Raw genomic sequence first — 24570 nt, 5'->3', positions numbered from 1 at the left:
CATTTTAATCCTTATAATTACCAAATATCAATCATTTTAATTAATCTTTATTTTTTGTAATTTTAGGAACTAAAATAACTGTTATTTAGTTAACCAAGGTTAATAATTTCAATGACTAAATCTATATACTCGATTTTTCTTAAACTTTAGCGAGCGGTACCTTTTTATCACGATTAATATTTGAAATTCTTATTTCTTTCATATCCACCCCAATATAGTGCTACATCCTAGTCTCAGATAATGCGCTAAAACTTACACAGGTACACGTAAATCATTCAACAATTGTACAAATTTTATCATCAAGTTACAGCTTATCCAACTTCAGTTTTACACATTAATTTTTACTACCTCGCTCTTAACATGAGGTGATGTATACCAAGGTATTATGAAGCATGCAAGCCAAGCAGTATTATTTGCTTCTTATGTTGCTACTTTTCATCCAATGAAGGAAAAGAATAAGATTATATCATTTCCTCGTAAATTCATCTCGGCAGAAGAAAGGAACACTGCATGTAGGCAAGTGATCATGTGCAGCGTTAGTACTAGGTAGACGTAGATGCCAACAAAATGTACATGTCGAGGGTTGGTTTGTGTCAAACAAAATGCTCGTACAACAGAATGAAACCAAAGATCAATAATGTGACCAAAGTCTAATGATAATAATCATAGCAGTGGTAATAATAATAATGATACATTTTAAAGATGTGCTCTACATACAACTACAACAAAATAGCTCCACACCTGCTGAGCTAATAATGCCAAAGCAAACTACACCCGTACATATTCACGATAAACCTATCCAAACCTCAGGGTTTACACTCATACAATCAAGCATATCGTTACAATATTATGTTTCATGCTTTTGACAACACTTCATTTGTCAGGATTGGGAAGTGAATAAAGCAACAAAAAACATAAATCTATGTCAACAAGTGCAATTGAGGACGGATGGGAAGCTACAGCTTAGGTAAAGGATTGAACGGCAGAAGACGTGGTGACTAAACTTGATAAGAGACCGACTATGACAGCACTGTTGTACGTGCTTGGTTCTGTTTGCATGGAATTGTTCCTGGAATCAATGAAAGTCTCATTTAAGAAGGGTCCACCAACAAGTGCTCCAGTAGCTACATTGGGATTAGGATCAGATGATTCAAGCCACTGGAAGCCATCCTTGCAGCCAGTTTTTGCATCAGCAGGAATTGAAGCACCCCTATGATGCACAAATTGTGGGTATTTATCTCCATAGCCCACCAGAAAACTCATATGCATAGGATTCTTGCCCAATACGTAATCAGCCTGAAAGTATTACATAGATTTTCAATTTAAACACGGATCACTCCAAGTAGATATTGTGAGCAAAATAATAATGAATGCATACCTGAGATTTGGCAAAGTCTCGAAGATCTGATGGGGTAAAGGAATCTGAATCACATTTTAGTTTTGGTGTCTGCGATGTTAGCATATAGTCACTGTAAACAGCAGCTAAGAATGCAGATGCAACAGGATGTTGCAAAGAGTTCCATTGACTCACCCATATAAGACCATCTGTATCAGAGAAAAGAATAAAAAATTAATTAGAGAACATATATCAGTAGAAATATAATTCTGAAATGAATTTCCAACATTTAAATTTGAAAAAAAAACATTTTTATCCAGGAGTAATGATTATCACCTGATAGGCCAAAATCTAATTCAAGCAGTTATAATTCTGTACTAAAAGTTACTAGGTAGTTATTTTTATATTAATTTCATATTAGGTAGTTATAGGTTATGGTGTGACAAGTATAGTTATATATAAGTTGTTACAGACTTGTAAAAGGGAATTAAGGTGTCAGATTGTTAGTTCCTATGTTTTGAAAAGGAAACTCCTTATTAGAGGGAAACTTGGTATGTTTATATCTTGAGTCCAACAATTGGTCCAACCTGCCTGTCGGATGTCATGGAGGAGGATGGACTTTAGAGTGGAAGCATCAGAAAAGCATGTGGAGGAGATGAATGCTGAAGAGATACTAAGATCCAATTCTCAGTTTCTCACCACAAGGAATATATGGAAAAAGTGGGAGATGCAATCCAAGATGTTTGCAGAGATTTTGGAGAAATGAGAGAAAGGCTTGACAGTTTGTATACAATCCTATCATTGTTGAAGGAGTTGGTTAAGCAAAAAGAGTCATGTAGAATACCCTGCTGGAAGTTCTGACCTAGTTAGAAGTAGTCAACCACATAATCAAGGGCATTTCAACACTCATTCATCCAGCCTTGAAGGTGGGGATTCAGATGTGTTTAATTAAAAAGGCAGTGCAGAAAGTGGAATTACCCACTTTTGATAGGCAAGATTCAACTGGATGGCTGGTCCACGCCGAAAAGAGTTTTGAAATTCAAAAGACTACAACACACTGGTTTAGATATTTGAGGAAGAGACTAGCAAAGATGGCATGGGAGGTTTTAGAAGTAGAATTATTGAAAAGGTTTTTTAGAAGTGGAACTGAAAATCCTTGTGAACAATTAGCAGCCATGCATCAAACAAAATTTATGATGTCAACACAAGGGAGCAGTTACATATCAACACAAGGGAGGCAATTTTGCACATGAGAACACTAGGTCTAATCACTTGGCTGTTCAACATTCTGTTTCTTCTCTTAGTGTGAAAGCAGGTGGAAATACATTGGGAACAGGTGCAAATTTTGCTTGTAGTAATTTTGAAATTCGTTGTTAAAATCTGGCACTAGGCATTTACCTTATTAAGAATATGTTAAAAGGAGGGAAAAAGGTTATTTTCCATGTGGCGAACCATTTGCCTCACTTCATTGGTGTCTTAAAAGGAAGTTAACAGTGCTTATTTGGGGGAAGATGATGATGAGGGAGAACAAAAAGAATTCAAAGAAGTTGAATTGATGAAACCAAATTCAAATGTTAATCTGCAAAGAACAGTTTCCTTATTTCAGCCTTGAAGACAAGGCTGCTACTGTAGTAGGAGGCATTGATAGATCAAAATCTAACTTGGGCAGTTACAATTCTGTATTGGGAAGTTATTAGGCAGATATTTTTATAATAATTTTGGATCAGGCAATTATAGATTATGGGGCAACAGTTATAGTGATACAAAAGTTGTGTTGTAGACTTGCAAAAGGGAATTATGGTGTCAAATTGTAATTTCATGTGTTTTTTAAAAAGGAAACCCCTTGTAAGGAAGAAACCCTCGGTGTGTTAGGCGGAATCCCTATCTCTGAACTCAAATCGGGCCTAAAAAAAAAAATATTTCTATCTTTACTCAGAATTCAGTGTGTTTATTTCTTGAGTCCAACATCACAAGCAACAAAAAAAAAGTCGGCATGTCAATTATTTGATATCCGTCTGCAACTAAATTTAATTCTGAGACTTGGGGAAGCAGTACTATACTGCTGCACCCTCATAACCATAATGGGTTCTAATAATGCAGACAACTGGCTACTCGTGAGGGGTAAGGTTGCAAGCATTTGATCCATTTTAGACCCCCTTATGTTATAAGGACTCGTGCACTGGGCACTTGCCATTTACTAACAAGATGTAAAAATGTGAAAAATGGTATGTGGCAGGGAGAAAAGAAAAATAAGATTATAAGTGAGTATGGATTATCATATAGCATTTCAAGGAGAATATTACCATCTGTTCTGCTTTTTGTGGCTGTTGGAGAATCCGGAAGAAGACCACACATTACAGCCTCAGCAGTTTTCCTGTAACTATGGAGCCCAGAGCTATACGAATTTGAAATGTCCTTTGCCTTAAAAAAGCTTAATCTAGATAACAAAACCTGCACCAAGAAGGCAGAATTATTAAAGGAAATATATGTGAATAACAAAAGTCAGCTTTGTATTGTAATATAAATATAACTAGTATAGCTAGAAGCATGATCCTGAACACAAGAATGCCACAAGACTCTTGATTTGGCTCAACTCTGTTCATAGGGCAGAAATTTAAACCAATCTGTCATTTTGTCTTATCTATGTGATGTGTAGGTAAGTAGGTTGCGATAAAATTTAAAAAGCCATTCTCTATAGCAACACTCGGAACACTAATGATTGTCCTCAGTTAATAAAATCTCAAATTGGAAACTGGAAAAAAGATTGAGCTTTTTCGAATGTGTTATACACTGCAGTATGAACACTCATGTGAAATTTGGCATGTTCAAACAATATTATTGGTTGAATATCAAAGTAAAAGAAAAAACAAAAAACAGAGTGGGCCTGATGGAAATCACTCAAGAAGTGTGTTATTCCGTTTTTGTGCTAACAAATTTTGTACTATATCATTATCCTTTCTTAATACCTGAGTTCCAGCAAGCTTGTTATCCCAACTGAACCAGGTTGGGCTTCCCCATTGAGCATAGTCTTCCCCATCTTGGCCAGTCACAAACTGAAGGTAAGAATCATCACCCGTAGCATGATAGAGCCAGCTAGCAGCCCATAAAAGCTCATCACCATATCCAGTTGAGTTATAATATGTCGCAACTTCGGGTATATTCTCACTATAAGATCCTCTATTCTTGTCAGCAAAAGTAAACAACTGTTTTGCATGCTTGAGGAGAGTGCTTGAATATGTAGGATCAGTCTTTTTAAAGACCAAAGAAGCTGAGGCCATGGCTGCTGCAGTTTCAGCTGCAATGTCTGATCCTGGACAAGATGCATTCACTTGTAAGAGTGGACGTTCCTCAGTCATGGCTTCTGGTTTTTCCCAACACTTGTGATCTGCAACAGGATCACCCACCTGCCACAATGATTTGAATACATGGAAGAACTTAGAAAAGGAAAAGGTTGAACTAAAAATAGGTTGTTAAACTTAAAGGCTCGATAGTCCTAATACACCAAAAGAAAAAAGCTGAAGTGGCTGAACATAAAAAGGAAAAAGAGTAATCAGAGTTATTCAATCATCATATGCACATACAACAAAGAGTTTAAAAAAAATGCAGTCTAGAAAATCTCAAATCAATAGCCTGCCCTGAACAAAATCCCTTATCTAACTTCATGGCCTGGCATGGGATTAACACCACAAACATACCAATAACCTTACAAATAGGAAGAACAACAATATAGATCTGATTTTAAATTTGATTAACTGTCAATGTAACAGATTTTCACTGTAAGGAAACAACAATACGCTGCATAATTGTCCTAACTAATAAATACTTTACACTGCTTGCTAAAGCATTTAATTGTTTTTCAAACAGGTGGCATCATATAATTCACTGATTGTGTAAAATCTCTTGCACTATAGATGGATCAAAGTCAAATCCTACAGTTTAACCATAAAGAACATTCCAATAATCATTAAGTACCAAGAGTGTCCATGTCCTTGTAAGAAGACAAAAGATAATAAACTTATGCATGCACAGATGCACACTGGCCAACTTGCACAGAAATGAGGCATGAAACAAAAGCTGAAAAACACAGTAACCTGAATATAAAGAACATTCTCAGAAGGGTGAGCATTGATGAGAAAATCAGTGATCCACTTGAGCGAATCCTGAGCGGCGTCTAACTGGCCAACGTGATCCATTTGATCTCCATATTCCAGAATGGACCAAGACAGCACCGTGGCCGTAAAAGCCATCGGAAAACCAAACTTCATGTTATCCCCAGCATCATACATCCCTTTTGATAGATCCAACTTCGCTTGGCTCCCATCCTTAAGAGCCGAATTCCCTCTCCAAGATATTTTATTGTCAACTAACCTCCCAGCTGAATGAAATTAATCAATTAACCATTAAAGCATTAGCATACCATATTTCAGGGGAAATAACATAAATGCCTTGATAAATATATATTGAGCCACATTGTGAAATATTGAAATAAAAAGAACGGAAAAGGACGTAAAAGAAGAGAAGGTTAAAGAATTAATACATTTCTGAACATCGAAGAATTGCATTGCGGTTTTGAGTGCAGTGGAGTATTTTTGGTCAACGGCGCCAGGGGGACCGGGAACAGGAGCAGGCTTATCGGAACCGGAGTGACTAAATTTCTTCTTAACGGTAAAAACAATGGCACCGACGACGAGAGCCAGAATGACGAACGCGATGAACCAACCGCAGCACCCTCCTTTGGACCTCGATTTTTCTCCCATTTATTTATTTATTGAAATTGCAAAATGCGCTTCAACACACCGTTGGGGGGAGTTTCGATCTGCGTAATATAATCAAACCCTAGCGCGATGCATTGTTGTCTCTCACGGTATCGCTTTCTAAAACGCAATGCCTTCTCCTTCTGACAATGACAACGGCTATCTTTGGAATGTGGTTCGGTTTCAGACAGAACAACTCCAACAACCTAGTTTACTGCCTCTCTGTGGAGGTGTCTCGTTAATACCCGACCCGACCCGGTTCGACGGCGGTTAACAAAAATGGAGCTTAAAGAAAATGGTGGCGACGGCGAAGGATGTTGTTCTCGCGGGAGAATATCTTTGGCAGTGGATTGGGGGGCAGGTACTGGTGGTTTGTGACTTTTGTCATTTTTTGTTAGGGAAATGACGAGGATGTCCGTGTGAATAGAAGATTGTGTCGGTGATAGCGAGGGTATAATGGTAAAAAGAGGGAGTCAACATGTGAGTGATGTCGGTGGGCTTTTGTTATTGAATTGTTGAGTGAGAGGGACCCTCTATCTTAAGCAACCACCCTAAAACCATTCATTTTACTTCAACCTCAATCAAACATTCATGTGTTGCTAACTAACGGTCAGGATTTTGGCCTTTCTCATTTAAATGTATATATAAGCAAGGTATTCCATTAAATTAAAGAAAGCTAGCTTAATCACAAGGTGTGCATAGCAAGCAGCATTACAATAATAATATCAATACAAAGACTGTCAAATTACCTAATTATAAAGGACAAATCCTCCAAAAGTAAAATGGTACTACATCTGATAAATAAACAAATTGTTTATTTCATTTCCGAGTGCATATCCTCTAAAATAGAATGATAGAGTGTTTCTTCTAAAAAAAAAATAATGTTAGAGTATTTGATAAAATAACATAATTATTAACTCATGTAATATTTAAACTATACAACTTGCCACACCTAATCTTTTATTTGTGTACACCCGTATTATTTATATTTCATTTAATTAAAACTTAACACTAATTTCATCTTAATTCTTATATATAAATTTTAATTTTAAAAGTGAAATAAAAATATTTTGAACACATATTTTCTCATTATAAACGTGCACAAATTTATTATCCTTAGAAAAATGTGGTTTTATATATATTTTGTTAAGCATTTTTATTCGTTTTATTTGTAAATACTAATATTTTGGGGAAATTAATATACTATCATTAAAATATGTAATTTTGATATATTTTTATTTGATAAAAATGATAGGTTAAAAACTATTCTTAAAATATTTGAAAATTTTATTAGTGTATTAAAAGAATAGTATTAAAAATGTGTTATTAACATTCTTTAATAGAAAATATTTCCAAATATTCAAGTAAAATAAAGAAAAATAACTAAAAAAAAATATTTCAAGTAATATATACTAGTAGTAGTTTACTTTCTTTGGGAGATTTTTTGAGTTTTAGTTTTGCGTATTGAGAAAAAAAATTACTAGAAAAATTGCCATCTTAAATTTAAAATGTTTTGAGTTTGAATAAAACTGATTCATAAAAAAAAAAACTCCAAAGTCATACCAGTATGATGGTTTTTTATTACTAGTAGTTGATAATATATATATAATTTTTTTAACAAACAACAAACATAAATGACCAATGTTGGTATCTACGTAGCAATCTATGTTCTAGAGGGTGGAGACTTTATCTTAGTATAATAGCAACTTCTCCACGTGTAGGTGCAACATGAAACCGCAGAACTTTGGTTTCCCACCAAGGCATATGGCAGTCCCTACATTAAAGTTAGTGGCTGCATCTTAAGGAAATTGCAGACATTAATACCATCCCTCATGAACATAACATAAAAGTAAAGCTATGCTTCATGGAATAAGCGATTTTGTGACTATGCGATTACTACTAGGTTTGAGGGGCATTCCTAAACTTGTAGAATTTAAAATAAATTAAGATTTAATTTGAATTTAAAGATAATATATTCAAAATAAAAGTAATTAAAATCTTTGACTCCCTAATTAGATTTTGATGTATTCTTACAAATTTTGCTCCCTGAAACTAATTATTAGTCTAGAATTTAATTTAAAAATTTAAAATAGAATATTTTTATATTTAAATTTAATGATAATAAAATATTCACAATAACAATAAAGTAAATAGGAGTAACATCTCAGCATTATTTGATCGTTTTCATGTTCGGTCTGCAAAGGCCGAAGTTTTGGAGTCTACCAGGACAAGACACTTGAAGGAGCTTCCTAACCCAGTCAAGTAAAAAATACCACTGAACTTGTATTTTTTATTTTTATTTTTTTGTTCCTTAAATACTTAAGGGACAAGGTATCTACCGCTAATACCACATCATATCATATCTTTTTGATATTGCAACATTGGCATCATGACCTACAATTTATCTTTTTGATATTGGGCTTTTGCGTGTCCCATTAGATCATGAAACGGAATACATTATGGATCACTTTCTTTAGAGGAAGATTATGGATCACTTATACTTTCAAAAGGCTTTCTTTTGTTTTTCTCTCACTCTTTTTAAGAGGAACTAACCACTTCTTTAGCATCCAACTGCAATCTACACATTTCTCCTTTATGATTTCCTTTACTTTCACGCTTAATTAATTAATATAATATAATATAGAACAAATTAACGGATAAAAAAAAATTTATATTTTCCTTTTTAGGTTTATTTTTTTATTTAAAAATCTTACTTTAAAACATATTTTTCCTGAAAAATAAATATAGATTATATTTTAGTATGTTTTTAATATAAATGAATCCCTTAATAGTTAATAGTAATGAATAATTATGAACTTGTTTATCAGTGATATTTTGTTTTTTTACAACTTTTCATATAATAACTAAATTTGAACAGCTTATTATTAATTTTAATTTTTAAAAAACTAGAATGAAGTTTAAAATATTGTTATTATTATTATCAATTTGAAAGCTTTATCTAAAATCTTTATTTCATTTTTGAAGGTTAAAATTGACAATTTGCATTTAAAAATAGTTGTTAATTATATCAAGAATCACCATGAGAGACAAAATATTAAAAATTTAGTTACATTAAAATAAATTATATATATAACATGTATGTCCTCTTCCTCTCTTTTTTTTATTCTACCATGTATGTCTTCGTACCTTTCTTGTGGTTGACAAAAAGAAGCAGCCCTAATGGGACTGTGAGTGGATGCTCCATTAAGGACATATGGATCACTACGATGGATAATTAGACAATTCAATTCATTATCTATATGACTATATGCCATATTGGAGTAATGTAATAATTTACTCGCGCAAAAGTCAGCACTCAGAAGCTTCCGTTATGATGACACTGTAATAGTCATTCATCGTTCCACTTTAACGTATCAAGAATTTAATTTCTTTATATATTATTATTAATCCAAAAATCCCTATTAGATTAACCAGTATAAATTTAAAGCTAATTATTGTAAAAAATAGTAAACTCATTATATATGAAAATTTATCATTGAATGATAATGTAATTTTTTTTACACTATTTGTGTATATATTATTTACTCATGTACAAATTACTAGAATGATTTAAGACTAATATTAACTTTGTATTATGCTATTAATTAATATTTTATTTTATTCATTTCTATATTATTATTTCAAGTTTTAGATTTGGAAAAAGGGTAAATTAGTTAATAGAGGAAGATGGATAGTATAATTGATCAAAGACTGATAGTATAATTTAATTGAGTTTCGTCTCAAGAGTTTTCTCCGAACTCGAATACAAAAAATCTTTAATTTATATTAAGTATTCCTTCAAATACGGGGTTTTGAGTTCAATCTCACCATCTATGTAACAGAAAATAAATTATTGACATGAATTATCGCTTCAATGTCTGACTATATTTTAGGAAATTAGTTTCTCAAAATTAAATGGGAGGATATTTTGTCATTTTGAATAACAAAAGAGTAACAGAATTGAATATTTATCATAAATTTTAGATAAATAATATTTCATTAGGTAAATCGCTGTTTACAATTTTTAAAAATTTAAAATTTCTATGCTTAATATTTATTATTATTATTATTAAACATTCTCATCTTTCTTTCTTCCCTCTGAAAAAAATTCTTTCTTCCCTCGATAATTGGAAGGTGCATTTCACTGTTCCTGTAACTGACAAAAAAAAACATTTTTTACTTATCTAATACTATTTTTCTTTTATTTTTAAAAAACATTTATTCATTTCAATTTAAAAATAAATTTATATTATAACTAAAATTTTCATTATAAATATGAAAAAAATCATTTATTATAAATTTTTAATATAAAATAATAAATATTCATGCTTTACTATGCACTAACTAAAACACTATTTTTGTACATACACAAAACCCAAGTCCATGGTTGGATATGATTGGGTTAAACTAGGGGTGTTGGGTTTTTACTGAAAATAAAAGATGGTGATGAAAATGTGGTTGGTTAAATTTTTTAAAACATCTTGAGTGAAAATGGAAACAAAAAACAACACAGTAAATAAAAACAAAACAATAAAATATCGTTTCCAGTGTTTCCAGTTGGAAACAAAAATCTCATTTTAGGTAAAATGAAAATGCAATGTCAAATAATGAAATTTAAACAAATCTAAAAATACAAAAAGACAAAAAATCAATATATCATAAATTTTTAGTATTTTTATTTCTTGGAAACAAAAAACAAAAAGTCAAACCAAACATGTTTTCAGAATTCCAATATTTTAAAAATGAAATCAGTTTTCAAAAAATAAAAATAAAAAATGAAAATATAAATCAAACACACCCTTAGAGTGTAGGGTTGCTATCCTCATTCCAAAGAGTGATAAGCTACTTTTCCTATCTCTAACTTTTTCTTTAAAGAAGAAATACAAAATGACACTCTTATCCTTACTCTATTTTCTTACAACTAAGATTTTTTTATTTTATTTTATTTTCAAAGTAATCGTGTTTTCGTTATTTATCTAAACTCATACATAATTTTATATCATACTTACTCTGATTATTATTAAAAAGAATAATTGTATTTAATGAATTTAATTAAAAAATACTAATTTATGCTATCATTAATTTCATTACTTTAAAAATATATTAATTATAAAGTATTTAGAAAAATTTAACATAACAAAAACACGTTTTTTTGGAGTAAAATACATTACAAAAATACCTTTTTACATTGTTAACAGCGATATACAACAAAACACATTTTAGTAGAGCAAAATACACAAAGGAAATATGCTTTTTGTTGTGCATTGAGTTTACACCCTTTTAACAAAAATACATTTCTAATGTATGTATTTTGGTCGACGAAAATATGTTTCCACTAGGAAGGAGTAATTTGGGAATGTAAAATAATAAAACAATGAATGAGGGGTGAAAAGAGCAGAAAAGAAGGTGTGAATATGAAAGCCCTAGAGTGTAGAGTAGATAAGCGTATCCAGCAAAACAGAAATGGAAGCAACGAACATAGAATTACAAATTAAACGGCTCCAATTCCTTTCTCTCTGCCTCTGAACAAATTTCATTTTTCATTTCTCTTACTTACACTACACAGAGACAGGTATTTTCACTTCTCTCACTTCCTTTCATTTTGCGATGCGTCAATTAAAAACTGAACAACCTTCACTGTATCGTTGGGTTATTGACTTTGATGTTCCAAACTGATCGTTCTATTACTTCGCCCTAATTCGAGTTGTGTGCTGTTTAGAGACAACTCCTCTCAACTTCAACGTCTTTGCTATTTAAATTTAAATTACTATATAACCTATTTATTGTATACCTCATATGGTTTCGGTTTCAATTTGCGCTGCACAAGGTGATGTTTCCTCGTAAGTAGCATAACGTTGTGTGAATATGCCTTAAATTGGTCTCCACCCTAATTTTCTGCATAATCCTCTTTTAATCAAAATTTCTGCGTGATCTCTAATATTAAAGCATGCTTAAGTTATGATTGGTGTATTTTGAGACCCATGACTCTTCTTCAGTTTCAGTTTCTTGGAAGTTGGACGTTATCTTGTTTGGTTTAACTGATTATCTCTTCTTTCTTTTTTTCCCAATGGCAGGGATACGCAATGATAGGATCTTTTATTACCAGGGCACTTGTGTATGTATATGCTATACTAATTCTCTGATCATTTTTTGTATGATGATGGGGTTTTGCTGTAATTTTCAAGATCCACGGAATTTATTTATATTTTCATCTATTTGTTGGCATGGCAGGATGGTTTTTGGTTATGCCTTCCCAGCCTATGAATGCTATAAAGCAGTTGAAAAGAATAGGCCAGAAATTGAACAACTTCGCTTTTGGTGCCAGTACTGGTAGTTTGCAATTGCACATCCATCATCTATATAAAACTTACACTTCTGCATAACTGTTGGTAAAAACTTCTTTTTGTACCCCTTTGTGTTGCAGGATTTTGGTAGCTGTTTTGTCAGTATGTGAGCGGATTGCTGATGCTTTCATATCATGGTAATAGATACTATCTTGGAATGGATTTTCTGTAATTAAAAGGAAAAAAGTTTATTGTGCTTTTTTTCTTATTAAAATAAGCAACTTATTCTTCTTGAAGGGTCCCAATGTATAGTGAAGCTAAGTTGGCATTTGTCATATACTTGTGGTACCCAAAAACAAAGGTATGAAATCCATTTCTGTGGTAGAATCTAATATCTGATATTGCTTTAGTATCTGCTTCTCTTCAGCTTGATGGTTGAATTTAATATCATTACCTGTGTTAGGGAACAACATATGTGTATGATTCCTTCTTTAGACCATATGTTGCAAAACATGAGACAGAAATTGATCGCAACTTGTTGGAACTAAGGACAAGAGCAGGAGATATTGCAGTTTTGTATTGGCAAAAAGCTGCTAGTTATGGCCAGACTAGAATATTTGAAATTTTGCAGTACGTTGCTGCACAATCAACACCTTCACCACGCCCTGCTCAGGTAGTCATTGAGCTTGTCTTTGTTTCTCTACTATTACATTTGAGGTGTGGCTTAACTATACTGGAATTCCTATGCAGAAAAACTTTCAGCTTTCCTATGTTTATCAGACTTGGTGTGTTCATGATTTAGCATTTGGAGAAACAATTGTTTTTGTATTTTTGTCAACTTAAGAGAATATCTGGAAAAAAAAAAAACAGAAATAAGCTTTTCAAATCATGTGCTTGGTTTGTGCTGCATACCATTCATTCTTTTGTTTATATACATATTCAACATGTGTTAATAATTATAGGCGTGCATGTCAGCTCAGAATTCAACGAATGATAGTTAAATGATTAATCTAGGAAGGAGATTTATTTTGCACATGTAAAGAAACTTATGCCTAGAATGACTTTTTTTTAAAGAGGTGGGGAAAATCTAGATATCAAATATTTATTTCCAATGGTGTTGCTGCTATTGCATTCCATGTTGTAGGGATTGTTTTTCAAATAAACTCTCAATTTCATCCTCAAAGTATTATTCTCTCTCCTAAATGGTCACTAAAGTAAGAATATTATCTAAGTAATCTCTCAAGTATTAGAAATCATAATAAATAGTCCTTCAAGTATTGAAATCCATCTAATTGATCCCCAAATCGCTGCTAGTAAAATACATCAATTTAAGGTCTAAACTGATAGATATTCAATACTTGAGAGATTAAATATATAGTTTTATTACTTTAGGGACTACATATGAGAGATGGTAATATTTCACAGATTAATTGATGGTTTATTCTTATTTTCCCAAAATAAGTTGTTTTGTGGATCTTTGCTGCATCAAATTTCATTTTCTTTGTCTTTATCCCATTTCCTTGCTGACTTACTCAGACATAAAAAAAACATTCTCTTTAATTCACAGCAACAACCAGCTGTGAGGGTGCGTCAACCCGCATCTAGTAATAGCCAACCAGCAGCTGCAACAGAACCACAAGCTGAGAATCCATCTTCTCCTACTTCTAGCTCATCCAGTCAGCACCAGAAGGAAGTAGCAGAGAAGTTGGGTTCTTCACAGGTGCCTAAAGCACCCTACACTGTTGCAGGTTTAAGTAGCCAGAAGTCTAATCCTATACCTGCAGAGGATGAGCCAATGCAGATTGAAGCAGCACCACCTTCATCCTCTTCTGCAAATGAAAATGAGAATCCTCCCTTGGAAGATACAATAATGGAAGAAAGCATTAGAGTTACGCGAGGTAGACTAAGAAAAAATCGATCAGCTGGAATCCGTTAGACATCAATGTTTTCAAGTTTTAGCCTGGAAAACATGGGTAGGTGGACAATAGTGGGTGTGGAATAGTAAAATTGTGTATATTTTTGCCTATGTTTCATTCCATTTATTTTTTTTTTTTCATATGAATAATTGTTTTTTTTACAACACCTTATCAATCCCCTTATTAAATGAAAATGTATGAAATGCTTATTTTATGCTTCTAAGATATTTAATACATTTATTTGCATTTTTATTTTAATATTCTATTTATAAATATTAAAAAAAATATTATTGTATTAATTTTTCATAATGTAGCAAAAATATATACTTATCTTTTTAAATATTAAACATGTTGATAGGGGAGCAACAGAATCTTTCAGGAGGAGAAATGGCATATTCATTATGTTATTTCCAACATCTCCTGGTTCAGAACTGACCTTTTCCAGCCCCTTAGGAGAACGATTCTCATGATCCCGGCTGATATAGGATCAGGGGGTGTCATCAGAGATAGTGTTGGTAATTGGCTGGCAGGTTTCTATGCGTATGATGGAACTGAGATTATGGGTTTCCGTCAAGGCCTGCAGTCATGGGTCTTGGGCTTAAGGAATATCATCTGTGAATATGATAACCTTCCTCTTGTGAATCCAATTTATTGGTAGAGAATCCAATTCAGTGGCCCATTCTTTGGCGGTGTTACGGGTTCACCTGGGTCCCCCTTTGTATTTTGACCTCTCTTGCTGACCTTCTTCGGAAGGATAGCCCCATGTAGCTTCTTTTAGTTTTTCCCCAGAAGCAAAAAAAGAAAAAAAGAAAAGAATTAAGCCTATAAATTTATTTAAAGATAAATTTATGTTTTATTACAAGATATACTTTTAAATAAATTATTATAAACATTAGTTTATACTTTAACGTCATATAGCCAAGTAGACATGGCAAGAAAACTCGTACCCGTGGGTACCCGCCCGAATCCGTCTCGACTTTGACGGGTAATACCCGAATTGACCGGATATGGGTACGGGTTCGGATTTTCCCCGATAATCAAAAGTCGGGTATGAGTACGGGTATGAGATTACTAGACCCGTCCCGACCCCGAACCCAAACCCGCCCCGCCACTTAAAATCTTTAGAATTTTTGCATAATTTAATCAAAATGCATATAATTTTTATTACTAGTTAATTTTATTTTAAAATTTTTACATAATTTAATATTATTTTCTTAACTATTTATGTAGACACACGCGTTATAATAAATTTATTGATATATAAGTAGTTAAAAATAAATGTTTAACAATCAATTTATTTTTTTCTAAAATCAAATTTTTAATATTTTTTTACAAAAAAAAATATTTTTCTAAATGGTGTGTGGAACGGGGTTGGGGATACCCGATACCCAACGGGTACCCGACGGGTACGGGGATGGGACAATAAACTCAAACCCGTCGGGTATCGGGTATGGGGATATGTTGAGAAGTCGGGGTAAAGGATTGGGGAGACAATATCCGTACCCGACCCGCCCCATTGCCATGTCTATAGCCAAGTAAGGCTTGATTTTTATATACAAAAAATAGCCTACTTATTTTCACCCTTGCTTCATGTCTACAGTGGTAATGATTTTTTAATTTTTATAATTTATATTTTTTATTCACTTGTTAGTCAATTAACTTATCTAGGGATAAGTCAGGATTATCTAAAAGTTTTGATATAAATTAGACATAATAAGCTAAGTTTTCGAGGTCATGTCAAACCTAAAAAAACATTTAGGATAGGTTTGAGTCTTGAATCTTTAAACAGGTCAAATTAATTTGTAAAATTATTTTTACTCCTATGAGTAATAAGGGGGTTTGAGATTGAGGATGAAGCGTGAAAAGATTTCATAAGGGTGAGTTACAATTTTTATGTCACAATTTGTGTCCAATAACTTGTTTATTGTAAAGTAAATCTTACGAACTCATGGTGTAATTGATAATGAAATAAATCTCTTGTTGCTAACTTGACATGCATTAACCGAACATTTTGGTGTTGATTGAGCGGTAGGAGCGGTAGAAAAACAAGTTGTAATTGTTAAGTAAAGACTCCAATATGGGAAAAAGAGAAGGAGAAAAATAGCATTGACTTAAAATAACTTATTTGAAAACATATTAGTGTCTTCACTAGGACAATTTTCACTCCCCTTTATTTCATCTCGTTCTTCCCCAACTATGAACAATCATACCACTTTACTGGGACATTTGGTCTCTGGCAAACAAAGGGAAAGGTGCCTATGATTGACTTAGTAAAGGCTTAAGAGAAGAAAATGTCAAGTGAAAATAGTGTCTAATGGTAATAGTTGAACAAGTTGTAACTATTGAGAAGCGTAATAAAATTTATCAAAAGAAACTGACCAATATCTGCACAAAATAAACCTTATGTGTATATTGAAAGAGATGGGTGGGATACATTGACTAGGTTGCATGTGATCCATCCATATTGCACTCAGTGATATGAATTTCTAATCAAGAATGAACAAAAGAAATATCATTTTTTTTTGCGTGTCCCAATGAGTGTCTAGAATGGCTCTTTCAAATGATGAATGCTCTAGTAAGGACGTTTAATACCTTTTAAATTTATTTATATTAATGTATATGTGATCCTTTTTTTGGTGTGTATGTACTTAAGACTTCATGTGATGCTTGTGCCTAAATTAATTATCTGGTTCTTAAATTATTTTAAATAGTTTAAGTTGGTTCTCAAGTTCTTAAAAATTTGAGTCAAATTAAATTTTTTTAAAAATTTGGATACCAAATTAATTCATTATTAAAAATTTGGAGATCAAATTGAATCTTTTAAAAATTTGACAACAAATTAAACCATTTAAAATAATTTAGACATCAAATGATAATTAAGCCTTAAATGTATATAATCCTTTTGTTAGGGTGTGAGTATATTGGGTCTTTTGTGTTGGTGCGTGTATCAGACATTATTGAGTGATTCACCTATTTCGTATATCAATGACAAAAAAAAAAAACTTTCATATTACAATAATTAGTTAAGGTGAAGCTTATAGGTAAGAGTTTACTTATCTCAGTTTAATAATTGTGTTAAATTAATGATGCATGCTATTATTACTGCTATGAATATCAAATTCTTTCTCTGGTAATGGCCACAAAATAATTATCAGTAACAAGGAATTTTAATTTTAAATTGATTGAATAAAACGCATGAGTATTATAAATTTTTTATATTTAATTGGAATTGTTTAATGAATCAGTTTGTTTTATAAAAAAAATAATAAATTAAGCAAATTTTTACTTTTTTGATATGTTCATTTAAAAAGTTTTTTCTTTAGAAAAAAACAATTAAAATCTATATGATTTTTTGAAGTTTAAGATTTATTGTTCACGTTGGACCACTTCATACAAAAGGGTCAACATTATGAAAGTGCTTTAGTTAAGTTGTACAATCCATGGCCTATTTCATATTTATTGTACCACTAGTACCATTTTTTTTGTTACATTTATTACCACGCGGTTAAATCAATTGAAAGTGCTTTAGTTAAGTTGTACAATCCATGGCCTATTTCATATTTATTGTACCACTAGTACCATTTTTTTTGTTACATTTATTACTACGCGGTTAAATCAATTGGTGTTTCGTTTGTAGGTGCAAATTAGTATGCAATTCATAAAATAGTAGTATCGCTGTGAAGAAACACAAATGGATTTGTATTGTGGACAGGACATATAATGGTTTTCGATTAGAACTTTTCCAAGATCACGTCAAAAGGATCGATAGGATGTAAGCAACTAAACAAATACTTGCAATGAAAAAATTGCAATATGAATATGAAAATAAAGGAAAAAAATTTAAGTGTTGTGGGAAAAAAAGTGCAATTATCCTAGATAGTTTGAAACTTTATTGGGAGAGGATTTATGGCTTTGTCCATGTAAAGCTATAATAGGTTTGAAACAATTCTATTTTAGAAGTTATATCTCAATCTTATTCATTCATAAGTTACATTGTAGAACTAGGACACAATTATCCTAGTTAAGGCAACTGCTGATAGAAAAGAGCCAAAAAAAAGAGCTAAAATTTACAGTTTGAAATGTACCCTGTGTGCCGTCTGGAACAATTAAAAGTCTATCTCTTATTAATCGTATCTGTTAGTGAAGCTTGTGTTCAAGCAAATCCCACACTTCTTATTGGATTAATCGTCTTGAAGCACATCTATCTGAACCAACTACTCATTTCCTGAACAGAAAAGAAAGAGACAAAAAAGATCATTCATTATTATGAGCTTTAAATTGGTCACCTTGTATTCTTGTGTAGTGGTGAAATCCAAGAATCAAATTCATATAATAAAGATTGGTTAGAAGATATTGCTACCCCACAATTCTGTTTGGCTCACTCCAGGATCTGATTGAAACCAATAGTCATCTTCCATCTGCAAATAAACACAATGACTAAACATTGTCTTCCCAGTTTATGGTTTTATCATTTAGAGCTTCAAGTAATACATACTTCAAAATCCGTGGGAGTAATTTCTTGAATTCCAAATGCTTGTGAACCCTGCAAACTGAAATGCTCAGAAGGATTTTTTTCATCATGTTGGCTTTCTAATAATCCCACACCCCTCTTTCTGATGGGATCACTATTCCATGATGGATCCATTAATTTCATCCGTTTGGCACTATCATCCTCAAACTTGCTGTCGTCCTTGCTTCAAAGATTAAAAATTATCAGTTATTGAAGACCCAAGAGAAAGAAGGAAAAAAATGACCTTAAGTCAACAAAGAGCAAAGATTTTAACAAAAGCAAACACAGATAACATAGTAATAAGAAAACTTTTGGCTTCAATGTTACAGCAAATAAGTACCTCAAGAGATACAAATTTATTGGTCCAATGGCACTTCGAACAATCATTTTGTACTGCCTTTGCCGAAAACCTAATTCCTGCTTATTTGAGTGAGAAATCGATTAAAAGCTTGTTATACCAAACAAGTTGCAACATTCATATTAGCAGAAGGTAGATCCCACCTCATCAGGATCAGGGACCTCGATGCAACTAGCTTTTGGAGCCTTGATTGCAATAATTTCTTGATTCTGTGAAAATAGTAGATAAAGGTAAGAAGTCATAATTGATAAACAGACTATAGCCTTATAAAATTTTAAATATTTACACAAAAAATCACCTGGAAGCAGGGAAGGCTAAGAATATCTTCCTTGGTTAAAAAAAGGTACCTAATGATCAAGCAAGCTTACTATCAGGAAAAGAAACCAAGAAATTGCAACTTATAAGACAAGTTGTCAGAAGTTCATACTTTTGAGAGCTTTCGCTTTCCTCCAGGTTTCTTAGAAGCTCCTGCTTTTTCCTGAAAAATTAAAATGATAATTGTTTTAAAAAAACTGATAGGTCAACCATCATGAAACTTTTCACACACGATATTAGTAGCAAACCTTATACAATCATCAAGTTCGGATTCCTCGGCATATAGACTATCAACTTCTGCCTGTATAGAACCAAACTGTCAGATTTGGACCAAATCACTAGCATACTGCAGTATACAAAGATGGAGCTAAAATCCTACGACCAACAAGCATTTTAAACTAAAAATGATAATCAGTTACATCAGTCAAAAGCTCACGAAAGAAGCTTGCTATAATATCTGCATAAGTATATAAAATACAAGGCAGAAGTGGCGAGACCTATATTCCTTGATTCCTTCCATAATATACAGTTTATACCTGGTCTATATTTAAATAGTACCATAAGTCATGGAATCATGTCACATTTAGATTTTGCCTCGTCCAAGAAGCTAAATTAAAAGGCATCATAACATATATTATGTAAGATACACTTGAGCTATTCGAAAACATGTCAAGCTTAAGTTTCTACAAAACACAGATATCCACGCAAACAAGTGATCCTTTTAGATGCCTATGTGCCCAGAATTTTTCTTTTGGCTTCTAGAACAATGCCTTGAGTAGTTCAAGTTGCACTTTACTGCCAGCAACTTGAATTTTATTTCGATCAATTTCTTCATCCTAAGCAGCCTTAAGTGTACAATTACCTACAAATAATTTATACATGGGTATGACCATACATAAATATTGAAACCAAAGATTCCTTGGAGCAATGTCTAATCGGATGAGTAGGAATGTGCCCAAGAAGAAGTCCAAGATTCCTATAACCCATGGTTTCAAAAGAAGCAAAGTATGTTTTCATTTTTCACATATATGTCATATGTAAAAAACTAAGTGATGCTTACAATTCAAAGCAACCATGTAAAGCAGTCTAAAAGCATGAATTATGTAATACATCTGCACCAACTGACAAGTAAACAAGATCAAAACCTTTAGACTATTAACTTGGTCTTCCAGTTCTTGAGGCCCAAGTCCATCACATCCCCTGCTCGTAAGGCACACAGCGTGTATCATCATATCAAATATATGATGATGAAAAGCCACAAAGTAACAAACAAAAGAATAGATATTTACTTCCACTGTATATGATTCTTTGATGTTTTCTCTATCAATCCTACCCCTTCAAGAACATTTGTAATGTCATAAATTCTCCTTTTCTGAACCTGCCAAAATTAATTTTAGACATGTTATAAACCAAAAGTAAAACAGAAGTACACTATACTAATAGCACGTGTAAGAAAATTGAAATTAATAGGACTAGAGGAACAGCTCAAAAGGAGCCATGAGTCAAGAAAACCATGAAAGACATATTCTTTACCTCCAAGATCTCGGCGGTTCTATTTAGATCCAGCGTTCCATCCTTAGCATCCTGGATTAAGCTCACAAATTTCTTGGTTAACAGTCCTGCCCAAGTAGTGCATTATAAAGAGAGTCACATTAACGAAGGAACTTGCTTAAAAAGGCATCATGGAGGAAAACTCAAGTGTGGTCATACACATACCTAAGGAACTGTCATAGCGACAATTGTTAACTGCAGTCGAATTAGGGGAATCTGATAGGGAAAATCCACCCAGCATAAATTCAAGCAAAAATAAATAAATAACGAGAGATATTGATAATGAAGAGTTTGACAGAATCATCATAGTCTAAAAGACTGTTACCGGCATTCGCAGATTTTGCATTTCTTGGACCTTTTGATTTACCATTTTGCTTTCCTCTTATGGTAGGCTCGGTTTGAAGTGGGGGAGGAAGATGAAGTGTTTCGGTGATACCAGGAGCAAGTTGGATATTATTTATGTGAGATTTGAAAACATTGTTGTCATATCTTTGACTCATCTGCAGGGATAGTTGAGTGCAAAGCATTAGGAAGTGCCTTAATAGCAAGAACCGAGATTTGCTTGATATTTAACCTAGGAATGCTAATGCTAGAGCCAGAATAAAATTCTAAAAATAGAACTCGGCGCGTGTAATTAAATTAAATTTTGATACAATAAAATAATAGATAATTGGAGAAGATGTGGTGAAGAAAAATCAATACGAAACGGAGCAGAGTGTGAAGATGATACGATAAGATGAGATTTGATAAGTGGAATGGGGGACATGATCGGATGAAATAAGAAAAGAAGAAAAGAGAGAACTCACATTAGGAAAGGGAGAATGAATTTGAAGTGAGATGGAAGATACGAGAGAGAGGGTTTGTGTGTGAAACAGTAAGACTGTTATATATAGCAATAGGAAAGAGAAAAGAGAAGTGAAAGTGAAAGTTTGATACGGTGTGGCCGCCAACACCAACGCAAAAAAAGCGGTCAGTTCAGTTCGAATGCACACGCCACCCCGCCCTTTTCTTTTCCTTTTGGGCCTCACTTTCTGGGCTCCTTTTTGGGCTTCTCTCACGTAAACCATTTCTTCAGAAATTATAAATTGTTAACCAGACTTACAATGCATCAGTATCAAATTATGCATTTTTGCTTGACAACCGACGTAAGAAAATGAATATCGCATCTGAGAGAAAATGATGGGGAAAAAACAATAAGAAATAACAAATTCTGATAAAGAAGAAATATCAAACCAAACAAGTTAACAAACAACACCAAAACATCGATTAAAACCTATGGTGGATATTTACAATCCAAACCTCTTATAACTTTGCATTTTCTTTCGAACTTTTATATCAAAGATTTCAATTGATTTAACTGTAGTGATCAATTAGGCTGAGCCTCAAAGGTAGACTCATACTTGGATGACAAGAATGTTAATCATAAAAAATAATATTTATTTGACAAATATATTATTATTTTGTATACAAAATATTCATAAATTAATCGATGTTTTGAAATGTCAATTACATCAATATTTAAATTAATTATTTTGGTATTTTTTAATGATAATATTGATGCGAAATAATCATCATCAAAAAGTAATAATTAATTTTATTCAAGAACATGAATCCAAAGGAGATGAATATTTCATATTTAATAACAAACTAAATTATTTTAGAATAACATCAACCAAATTCAACTACAAGAAAAAAAAAACAATCAATATATAAAAATTTATATTTTACATAATGTGTACATATATATTATTAACATAATTATACTTTTTTTAATATAAGTGTATTAGTAAGCTACGTTACTTATGTATTTTAAGAGAATCTCTTATTGTAATTTACACCGTTAAAGATAATATGTAGTTATAGTTTGCTAATGTTTATACTAAAAAAACAAATGCGTGTACATTAATAAATTTTATATTTATAATTAGTCGCTTATATTTATAATATATATAAATGTAAAATACTAAATGTCAGATATGAAAAATGGAAAATTAGAAATACTTTTCTTTTATGTGATATGATGTCTTTCAACCTTTATCTTTTGTTGATGTTGTGACTCATGACTATAGTGTCTCATGCTAATGTGCTCTTCTAGAATTTTGAAACCATAAAAAAAAAAATTATCAGTCTAATAAAACTTTGAGAAGCAAAAATTATTTTACTGCAAGAAAAATAAAGTTTAACAATTTAAGTTAATAAAGCTTGAGAAAAATAAAAAAATTATCATATAATAACTAGAATTAATAAACTATGACATTTAGATAAGATTCCTGTTAAAAGAAATATTAAATTAATGTTGATTTTAGAATTTTAAACTCATGAAATAAATAATAATTATATAATAACTAAAATTTGATAAAAATATAATATTTAATAAAAATGATTTTTATCGTTTAGAGAAAAAGAAAAATCATGAGATAAAAATGATTACATAATAGTTAAAATTAATAAAATATAATCTTCATATAAGATTTCTTTTTAAAATATACTATTGATTTTATAAAAGTAAGGCGATAAAAAATTGATTTTATAATAATTACATTTTGATAAAATGTAATATTTAAATAAGATTTCCTTTAAAAAATTAAGATTGCTGTTGATTTTATAGTATATATCTTAATATATATTAAATATATTTTTTGATTGATTGATAGTATACTTTTGCAGGCTATTATTATATGCTTAGTAATTATTTTAATCTATAATTCTTAAAAAAACTCATATTTACTTTAAAATGGCCATTTTGCATAGGTAGTTGTAGTTTCATGCGATGCAATTGCGTAGTTAATTGTGATCGTGGGCTTATTTGCCAAGAGTATAATAATAAGGCAGACAACATAGAAGGTGACTAAAAGTATAAAATGTATAGGGGAAGAAAAGAAAAGAATATATATAAAAAAATGGTGAACATTGAAGTTAAAATTTAGAAGAAAAAAAAGTCAGTGAAGGTCAGGGCCCCTCAGCGGCACACCCTTAAGCGTTAGTCCACATACTCTGTGCCTGTGGACTAGGGTCAACCATGGGCCTTTAATAAAATTAAGATAAACCAACTTACAATAATTTTTCAAGAAAATACATGATTCTGAGTTTTTTATATTCGAAAGTATATGTATTTCTTTAGGACTCAAATATAAGACGAAAAAAAATAATGTTTAGTTGAAAAAAATATAAATAAATTTTAATTAGTTTCATTTTATTCAGTGATATCATTCTCAAACTACTATTTATTCAATTTAGATTTTATTTTCAATGACTGATTTTTTTTTAAAGTACGACTCATTTTATTTTTTATATTAAATTTTAATGAAGGAAAATTTAATAAAAATATTATTTTTTAAATCAGGTTAGTTAAATTAAATTTTGTTAACTAACTTTTTTAACTGACATAAATCAGTCTTTTTTTCTTATATTTGAGTTTGGAAGAGCATAAGAAAAAAAATAAAACTTTAAGTCAAAATTAATGTTTAGAATTTTCGGTTTTTTTAGAGTTTAAAGTTATTTTTTAATTTGCACATTGAAATTCAGATAATCGTTTCAACCTTGTAG

The 24570-nt window shown here is 31.7% G+C and overlaps 3 protein-coding genes across 4 annotated transcripts; 1 reads left to right on the top strand and 2 right to left on the bottom strand.

Moving 5' to 3' along the window:
• Nucleotides 1-640: 640 nt before the first annotated feature.
• LOC114414597 (endoglucanase 2-like) lies at nucleotides 641-6482 on the bottom strand. Its single transcript, XM_028378907.1, has 6 exons — nucleotides 5874-6482; nucleotides 5428-5711; nucleotides 4303-4740; nucleotides 3640-3787; nucleotides 1379-1545; nucleotides 641-1296 (listed from the first exon to the last, which is right to left on the bottom strand). Exons 1-6 carry the CDS (start codon nucleotides 6091-6093, stop codon nucleotides 964-966), a joined length of 1590 nt encoding a protein of 529 aa, XP_028234708.1. The 5' UTR covers nucleotides 6094-6482; the 3' UTR covers nucleotides 641-963.
• A 5090-nt stretch (nucleotides 6483-11572) lies between these two features.
• Nucleotides 11573-14517, top strand: LOC114414596 (putative HVA22-like protein g). The gene is made up of 7 exons (XM_028378905.1): nucleotides 11573-11662; nucleotides 12165-12205; nucleotides 12322-12420; nucleotides 12515-12571; nucleotides 12672-12735; nucleotides 12838-13047; nucleotides 13942-14517. Exons 2-7 carry the CDS (start codon nucleotides 12174-12176, stop codon nucleotides 14308-14310), a joined length of 831 nt encoding a protein of 276 aa, XP_028234706.1. The 5' UTR covers nucleotides 11573-11662; nucleotides 12165-12173; the 3' UTR covers nucleotides 14311-14517.
• Nucleotides 14518-18222: 3705 nt separating this feature from the next.
• LOC114414595 (transcription factor E2FC-like) lies at nucleotides 18223-21941 on the bottom strand. Of its 2 annotated transcripts, none has more exons than XM_028378903.1 (14): nucleotides 21831-21941; nucleotides 21350-21524; nucleotides 21190-21240; nucleotides 21007-21092; nucleotides 20763-20851; nucleotides 20619-20673; nucleotides 19722-19774; nucleotides 19586-19636; nucleotides 19457-19505; nucleotides 19302-19367; nucleotides 19141-19217; nucleotides 18786-18984; nucleotides 18651-18708; nucleotides 18223-18515 (listed from the first exon to the last, which is right to left on the bottom strand). In XM_028378903.1, the coding sequence occupies exons 2-14, from the start codon at nucleotides 21522-21524 to the stop codon at nucleotides 18505-18507; spliced, it is 1020 nt and encodes a 339-aa protein (XP_028234704.1). In that variant the 5' UTR covers nucleotides 21831-21941; the 3' UTR covers nucleotides 18223-18504. The 2 variants fall into 2 exon arrangements, with proteins under 2 accessions (XP_028234704.1, XP_028234705.1); XM_028378904.1 differs by having other exon boundaries at nucleotides 18656-18708.
• Nucleotides 21942-24570: the final 2629 nt, after the last annotated feature.

The sequence above is a fragment of the Glycine soja genome, chromosome 6 (genome assembly GCF_004193775.1).
Source record: "Glycine soja cultivar W05 chromosome 6, ASM419377v2, whole genome shotgun sequence".
Taxonomy (NCBI): Eukaryota; Viridiplantae; Streptophyta; class Magnoliopsida; order Fabales; family Fabaceae; genus Glycine; species Glycine soja.
The sequence above is the reverse complement of the archived record's forward strand: the minus strand, read 5'-3'. Positions and strand labels throughout refer to the sequence as shown.